The sequence below is a fragment of the Corvus brachyrhynchos genome, unplaced genomic scaffold, assembly GCF_000691975.1.
Source record: "Corvus brachyrhynchos isolate BGI_N302 unplaced genomic scaffold, ASM69197v1 scaffold15, whole genome shotgun sequence".
NCBI lineage: Eukaryota > Metazoa > Chordata > Aves > Passeriformes > Corvidae > Corvus > Corvus brachyrhynchos.
In genome coordinates this window covers 2647849-2656209 of record NW_008238349.1, presented here as the reverse complement: position 1 = coordinate 2656209, position 8361 = coordinate 2647849, and the positions used below count along the sequence as shown (strand labels likewise).

The 8361-nt window shown below is 52.8% G+C and overlaps 1 protein-coding gene across 1 annotated transcript in view; it reads right to left on the bottom strand.

Moving 5' to 3' along the window:
* The window catches only part of STX1A (syntaxin 1A), a gene marked incomplete at its 5' end in the record, with an annotated part of 59058 nt that extends 55878 nt beyond the window's left edge, over positions 1-3180 (bottom strand). Inside the window, 2 exons of the mRNA XM_008634498.2 lie at positions 1837-1936; positions 3085-3180. Of these exons, the coding sequence (XP_008632720.2) occupies positions 1837-1936; positions 3085-3180 (196 nt within the window). The remainder of the gene's footprint in view (positions 1-1836; positions 1937-3084) is intronic.
* Positions 3181-8361: the final 5181 nt, after the last annotated feature.

Genomic DNA, 8361 nt, shown 5'->3' with positions numbered 1-8361 from the left:
GGGCCCGACAGCCGAGAAGGCTGGGGCTGGGTTTGGGATTGTTCGCTGTTACTGCCACAGTTATTGCTGTTTGTTCGACTGGTTATACACATAGAGATATGTAATAGTAAAGAACTGTTATTCCTATTTCCCACATCTTTGCCTAAAAGCCCCCTGGATTTCAAAATTATAACTCGGAGGAAAGGGGGGTTGCATCTGCCATTCCAAGGGAGGCTTCTGCCTTCCTTAGCAGACGCCTGTCTTTCAAACCAAGACACAAGGCAAAGTAACACTGTAAAACAAAACCAGGAGCACTTCCAATGTCCTGGATGCTTCTGGAAGTCATGGGAATGTCACCACATCCTGTTCACTGCCGATCTCAGACTTTTAAATAGACTACTATGCTTTTAGGCCATGAGTGCCCTTTGCAGCCCCAAGTGGACCCCGTGCCACTGCAGCAGCCAAGAGCACAGCAGTGACAGCTCTTTTCTGAACACCCCCAAACAGGAACACTGCAACATCTTACAGTGAAAGCACAAGAGCCTGGAGGATGATTGAGCAACAGCCTGAGACATGTGAATTCCCTTGAGAAAATCCCTCACTACCATTCTTGGCCAAGGAAATTTTAGCTGAGGAGCAGCTGCCAGGAGAGGGGAGTCTGAGACAATTAAGGAAGGGCCAGTCCTTTCAAGTAATTACAGTATCTACTGATTTGACATAGGGCTGGACACAGGGCAGTGGGTGTGGGGCAACCCTCCTGGGACTTCTAGGAACAATTCCACAAGCAGACATGGAATTGCACTGGGCAAATGAGAAGTGGATGGAAGGAGGGAAGTTGACCAGAGAGAGACCTGGTCTCAGTTTTCCAGCCTCTAAGCACCGAGCAGGGCTCAGCCAATAGAAGCAACACCTTTGCCAAAATGAGGGCTGCCAGTGGCCATCCTGCAGGGTCAAACCTCCAGCACCCAACACCCCTGTGACAGCAGCACCACGATGGAGGTGGGCAAAGGAGAGCCACCTGGGCTCACTGCTACACTGAAGGCAGAGCTTGAGGCAGCAGAGCTGTTCCAGTGACTCCTGGGCAGAGTCCAGCCCCACTCTGCAGTGCTCAACCCTGCTCTCCCTACACAGCTCAGCCCTCAGACCCACCCATTCCACAGCAAGGAAGGGTTTTGCAGACACTGAAGCTGGAAAGCCTCTGCTGACCTCACTGCCCCCACAGCCAGCTCCTCTGGCTCCGCTGGGAGAGCACTGTTCCCACCTGGGAACAGGGGACCACAGCATCATGTATGCAGTTCTAACTCTGCCAGATCCCCCAGGCACCCAAATGTTGCCATCTCTTGGGTGCTCAAATCCCTAACTCCAGCTCCTGGCAGCAAACCTCTTCTCTGGAAGACAAGACTGAGGAAGACAGAGGTCTGCAAGGGATAGACTCTTTGACCAGCCAGCAACAAATTGTCCCCAGGACAGAGATGAAAGGTCCCAAGTGCCCATCTCTGGCTCAAAGAGAAGCTGTAACATATCTGGGCCAAGTAGGTGACACTAGGTCTGTTCTGCCCTATCCATGGACTTTCCCAGGCAGCCAGGGCAAGACAACAGCCAACCACCACAAAATCAGCCGCTTGCTCTTCCCAGCCTCCACACTGCCCCGTACTTTCAGAAATTCCCTTCTGGCAGCCTCACTGGACTCTCACCACCTCTCCAGGTCTCAAAGCCACCAGTCACCAGGCAGGTCCAAGCTCTCCCTCACCATTCAGCCATGGCAACCTGCAGACATAGGGAATTGTGCCTGGCTCCAGCCACCCCATCAGTGAAGCCATGTGCCCACAGGGCACACGGAGCTCACGGCTCACTCACTTTCATCAGGGTTGGGTGAAGCGAGAATGGCACTGTGCTTCCTTTTCACTTCTTCCACATTCTCCGAAATTTTATCAATGAAGCCTCGAATTTCTTCCACCTGTGGAGTGAGACAACAAGACAGGTGGTCTGTGACAGACCTGGACTTTTATAAAGTGAAGGGATTATTACACCCTATTTCAAAGCAACCACGACATGTCTGAACCACATCAGACATCCTCCTGGATAAATATTTACCATCTGGAAACTATATGACCACTGAGGAATCAGACCTTCTTCATCCCACCAGCCAGCTCTGAGTCATGGCAGTTTAATACAGACTGTATGTCCTGTAGTCTTTGTGATGCACTGAGAAACTTTTGGGATTTATATAAATCAGCATCAGATCTATTCCCAGACTGCCCCTCTGGCAGAACGCTGCTGAGGCTGCATAAACCAGGCTGGTAGCAGCTCAGTCCCCCATGGCTCCTTGCTCCATAAAAAGCTCCAGAAATGCCCAGTTTGATCCTCACCCCCTATTCCAGGGAGGCCACATTTTCCAAAAGATCCATTCTGGCATTTTCCCTGCACTTCTGTACTACAGAAAGACACCAGCATTGCCAAGAGGGGAAACCTCTCCTGTGCTCTCTGCCTGCCAGGCTGCTTACCCTCTAATTCAGTCTTCTCCTTCAGCTCAGACCACCCCTTTGCTCATCTTCCTCCACTTGCACATCAGATTTATCCCAGTTCCCACTCCATTGCCTGCACAGATCCATTTTAACACCCCCCACACACATGCCATGCTAAGGGTGTGCTAAAAATCCGCATGCAGATCTTACAGCCACCCACATGCCAGAAGACAACCTCTTGTTTGGGAACAGGAGGCACAAAATTAAATCAATCCCATGCAGAGACTGCTGCTCTGCAGAGGTGCTCTGGGGGAAGGCCTGAGAGCTGTGTGTGAGGCTCCCCTGCTCCCATCACCTGGGCAACAGCCTCGCTGGGTTCTGGAGGAGCAGGGGGAGCAGGAAAGCATCCATAGGGCAGCACAGCCTCAGTTCTGCAGGGAAGCCAGGTTCCTGATGCTCAGCACTCAGCATAACCCTGAGCATCAACTGAGCAGCACCAGCCAGGGCAGGACCCTCAGACCCATCCCAAGCACTGCTCCCCAGTGGCAGTGGGAAGCCTGGACCATCCACAACCTGCCCTGGTGCTAGCAGAAAGGTCTGAAGCAGCTTCAAAGCTGCATGGGAGGAACAAACCTCTCACCTGCTCAAAGAACTCATCCATGAAGCGATCCCGGTCCACGCTGACGGTGACTTCATCATCGTCGTCACTGTCCTTTGCCTGCAACAACACAGAGGAAGAGAGGCATCAGCAAGTGCTTGCTGCAGAGTTCACGGCTCTATTTCAGGAGCTTCTCAAGGGCATCTTCCCCTTCTCCTGTGCTCACTTGCTCAAAGGAGCTGGGGCAAACACCAGCCAAAGTGAAGGACACCCCAGGCACTGACACACCAAGCTCCCAGGACTCTGAGAGAGCAGAGAGCTAAACATTGAGCAGTGAGGTATGGCCAAAACACCATGGCAGCCAGCGCCCCGTGGTACGACCTCTGCAGGGAGCATAGGACACAGCTAAGGACACCCCACATCCATGGAGTGGGAACTTCAAGAGCACCCTCAGTCCTGTGTGAGCACACCAGCTCTGCAAGGAGCAGGAATGGGAAACACCACAGATTCCACCATGGGAAACACCAGGGATGCTGCAGTGGGAAAGCATGAGGGATGTCACGATGGGAAATACAAGGGATGCTGCGACTGGAAAAACATGAGGGATGCTGTGATGGGAAAGCACGAGGGATGCTGTAACAGGAAAGCATGAAAGATGCTGTGATGGGAAACACAAGGGATGCTGAGATGAGAGAATACAAGGAATGCTGTGATAGGTAACATGAGTGATGTTGCAATGGCAAACACCAGGGATGCTCCCATGGGAAAACACCAGGTATGCCACCATGGGAAACATAAGGGATGCTGCTATGGGATACATCAGGAATGCTGCCACAAGAAACACTACAAATGCTGCTATGGGAAAGCACAAGGGATGCTGCCATGGGAAAGCATGAGGGATGCTGTGATGGGAAAACATGAGGGATGCTGCCATGGGAAACACAAGGAATGCTGCCATGGGAGAAAGCATGGGTGATGCCATGATGGGAAAACACGAGGGATGCTGTGATGGGAAACATGAGGGATACTGCCACAGGAAAGCATGAGGGAAGCTGCAACGGGAAACATGAGGGAAGCTGCAATGGGAAATGAGAGATGCTGCAATGGGAAAACATGAGGAATGCCACGTCGGGAAGACATAAGGGATGCCATGGTGGTAAAAACAAGGAATGCTGCCACATGGGAAAGCACAAGGGATGCTGTAATGGGAAACATGAGGGATGTTGTGATGGGAAAATAAAAGTAGTGCTGCAGAGTACAGGAAAGGTGGGAGCAAACAGGTAATACAGCAGAACTAGTAAAGTCACAGCAGGCAAATGAGGGGTTGTCCTTGTCTGCAGAAGCATGTGTGTCACTGTCACCAGAGATGAAAACACCTCCTGTCCCAGAAAGGCAGGAGATGCAAGCTCTCGATGGAAGGAAAAATTACAGTCCTCCGCATAAGGAGACATTTAAAAGATTTATTATCCAAAGCAGCTACACAACAGAGGGAAATGGAAAATTAACAGGGTGGAAAAGTTTGTTCTTACTCCATCTTTACAAGAGAGAAGAAGCCAGTGGAACGGAGATATAAGGAAGGACTGCCTCCGCTCATCTCATAATGATTGCACTTTTTGCAGACACATCACCCCATGGCCCCTCAGCACTCTGCAGAGAGGTAGCCACTACCAGATCTCCAGAGAGATCCCTCTTACACTGAAATAAGCCAGATGAAATATCTATCCTATCCCCTAAAATTCCCTTTCCACCCTACAGTGACTGATTTGGGTGGTATCATCCAGAGGAAACCTCAGCTTTCAGCCTTCCCACCACTTGTGGCACTTTTTGCCTGGGTAACTCACTCACGCAGTTATCCCATTCATGGTTATCCAGAGCCTTTGTGATCAGAGAGCTGCCACAATTCTGGTGAAAATCTCACCTGACAAGGAAAAGCAGGCATGGTGCTGCTCTTACCCATCACTCTGTGGGCACAGAAAACTGTGCCCTAAAATGTGAAATTGTTCCCATTTGCAGCACCACAGCCACTCAGGCCATGAGCTGCTGGCACAGTGAGGCTGGGGCATGACCAAAGCTGCCAGCCTGGGAATGGGTTGGTACATTTAAATCCCTCTAGTTATGGTGACTCCACCACTGCCCTGCATGGCCTGTTCCTGGGTTTGACAACCCCTTCTGTGAAGACATTTTTCCTAATATCCAAACTAAACCTCCCCTGCAGCAATGTGAGGCCATTTCCTCTTGTCCTGTCACTTGATAACCTGGGAAAAGAGAGTGACCCTCAACTGGCCCCACCCTCCTGTCAGGGAGTTGTAGAGAGTTAAGAAGGTTCCCTCTAAGCCTCCTTTTCTCCAGGCTGAGCCCCCCCCAGGCCCCTCAGCTGCTCCTGGTGCTCCAGACCCTTCCCCAGCTCTGTTCCCTTCTCTGGACATGCTTCAGCCCCTCAACGTCTTCCTTTTCAAGGGGCCCAAAACTGACCCCATGATTTGAAATGCCTCAGCAGTGCCCAGCCCAGGGGATGGTCACTGCCCTGGTCCCACTGGCTACAGAGGTGCTGGTACAAGCCAGGGCTGTACAATCCCTGCAGCAGGCACTGCCCTCTGCATCAGGCAGAACCAGCTTCTTCTCTGAAGCTTTTTGCTTTCAAAATTCAGCAGCTTGCTCACAGCAGGTCCACACTACCTCTCCCATTCCCTTCAGCCATCACAGTCCGGCATCGAGAGCCAAAGCACAGCTCAGGCTTTGGGCAGAGCTCGATACACGACTGCATACAACACTTCCCACATCTCCCTGGAGTCAAGGGCAGGATTTGGCCGCAGGCTCTTTTAAATCCTTCCTGCATGCCAGTGCCACCAGACAGCCCAGTCCCTCCCCCTGTCATCACTGCTCCAGCCTTGGAGCAAAACCGTCTGAGCACAGTGACAGCTGTCACCCTCCAGTCCCAACCCCGGCGGCGTTCCTCCAGCCAGCAGCAAGCCTGGCTGTAAGCTCAGGTCCACTTGGGGTCAACAACTGGTTCCAGAGCAATGCCCACAAATGCTCCGTTGCTCCCAGAGCATCCCAAGCACTCCCCCAGCACCCACAGCACATGGGCAGGCTCACCATCAAGGAGGTCACAAAGAACCATATCCTAAAGCTAGGAATACAGATATACAGAAATACAACTACCATCCATGTTCACATTCCATTTCACATATCACACATGCCTGCTTGGCTTGTGCTTGATTTTAAGCATCAACAGCTTTTAAGCATCACACACTTCAGTGGGTGGTACCGAGAGCCCATTGGATGGGCAATTACAACAGACCCCCAGCTACACCCCCCAGGATCTTGGATAATGCCAAGATCCCGGGGACACACACTGTGAGTGATGGAAGACGCACTTGATAACGCAAACACCGCCCTGGACACATCGTCAGGTCAGGGGATCTTTCTTCCCCCCACCCTGCTAAGCCTCTCCATGTCAGGGACAAGGACATCCACACCAGCCCCCACAGATGGAGGGACATATGTCCTGCCTTCAGCTCCTGCCACCTCACCATGCACCCAACAGGATTGTCATGTACAGGAAGGAGTCAAAGGAAAGGGGGCTGAGAGCACCCTGTGGGGATGGATCAGGGGATTCTGGTGGGTGACAAATGGGACATGACCCGGCCATGAGCACTGGCAGCACAGAAAGCCAAGTGTCTGCTGGGCTCATCCCCAGCAGTGTGGGCAGCAGGGGAGGGAGGGGATGCTCCCTCTCTGCTCCACTCTCCTGAGACACCCTGGAGCTGCCTCCACCTCTGGGGTCCCAGCACAGGACAATGGTGTTGAACTGAGGAGGGTGGAGTCAGGTTGGACATAGGGAAGAAATGTCAGTCCATGAGGGTGGTGAGGCCCTGGCAGAGGTTGCCCAGAGAAGCAGTGGCTGCCCCAACCCTGGAAGTGTCCAAGGCCAGGTTGGACGGGGCTTGGAGCAACCTGGACTCAGTGGAAGGTGTCCCTGCCCATGGCAGGGAGGTGGAACTGGATGGGAAGCACCAGTCAGCCTCTGCGGCCCTGTACAGAAAAACGCACCTTCAGCACACCTTCCTCACAACCCTAGCCAGCTTTTCTTGCCATCATTCTGGCAGGATCTCAATTTGCCATAATTCTGAGCCCCTTTTTGAAGCCTGTGAGCAGAGTATTCCCACTGTTAATTTTAAATGCAGGCTTGTACGGCAACCAGGCAGGCCAGGGACTGGCAGCAGAGGAAGAGCAGCAGGAGAGCAGGGTACCTGCCAAGATGCTCCTCTCTCCTTGTCACCTCTTGCTTGTCCCTTCCACATCCAAAACAGGCCTGGCTCATTGCCCAAAGGATGCCACATTCCTGCCTAGTCCTATCCCTGCTGCCAACTGGACCCTACCATACCCAGAAATCCTGAAGAAAGGGGACCCACCACCCATGGAAGGGTTTCTGCCAAAGCTACACACAGCCTTGTCGGAGGCACTCCTGGTTATGGGTAGCCCACTCCTGGGAGCACAGAGGCTGATGGACAGGCAGAGAGATGTTATTTAGGGCAGGCACTGGAGAGGAGGAACAGCACAGAGCCCAGCCAGAAGCCCTGTGAAGAGGAAATTACACAGATGGAGCCTGCTGGTCAGGAGGGCACATGTCACTTGTCACTCCGGGCTGGAGAAGGGCACCATCTGTCCAACACACGTCACTGGAAACACCCTCGGTGCCACACTGCCTCTGACCCCCGGTGTCAGGCAGATCGTCCCACCCCACCACCCCGAGCCCCTGAGCCAGGAAGCAGCAGCTACATCCACTAATGGGTGACTTGGACTGGAACCGGAGGAGATGCCACTGGGAGAACAGCTCACAGGATGCAGGGCACTGATGGATCAGCTGCTCCTACCATCTCCCTCCACTCTGGCCCTCACTGCTCTACGCCAAGCTTGAGGTGTCTCCCCATGATTAATTCTAGTACAAAAGTAGGTACGAGACCAAAACTTTCCAAAGGAAACAAAAAGCATCACACAGCCAACAGTGTTTTGGCTTCACACAATCCAGCTGTGAGCATCCCAGGTTTCCAAAGTCACATGGAAAGCTCCTGTCTCAGGCAAACCTACCAGCAAGTGCTGCTCAGCACAAGCAGCAAACAATTCCCCAGCTTGGGAACTCCCCATGCTGGGCACACCCTCCTCCCAGTGCCCCTCCACTTCTGCCTCAGGCACTGTCAGGCAGCACCAGAGACCCAGGGCTTCCAGGTTTTTTTCCCCCACACAGGGTAGGTGAGGATAACCCTTCTTTTGCAAGGTATTTATTTCTCCAGACTGCCAGAGGCCAAGCAGTGGCAC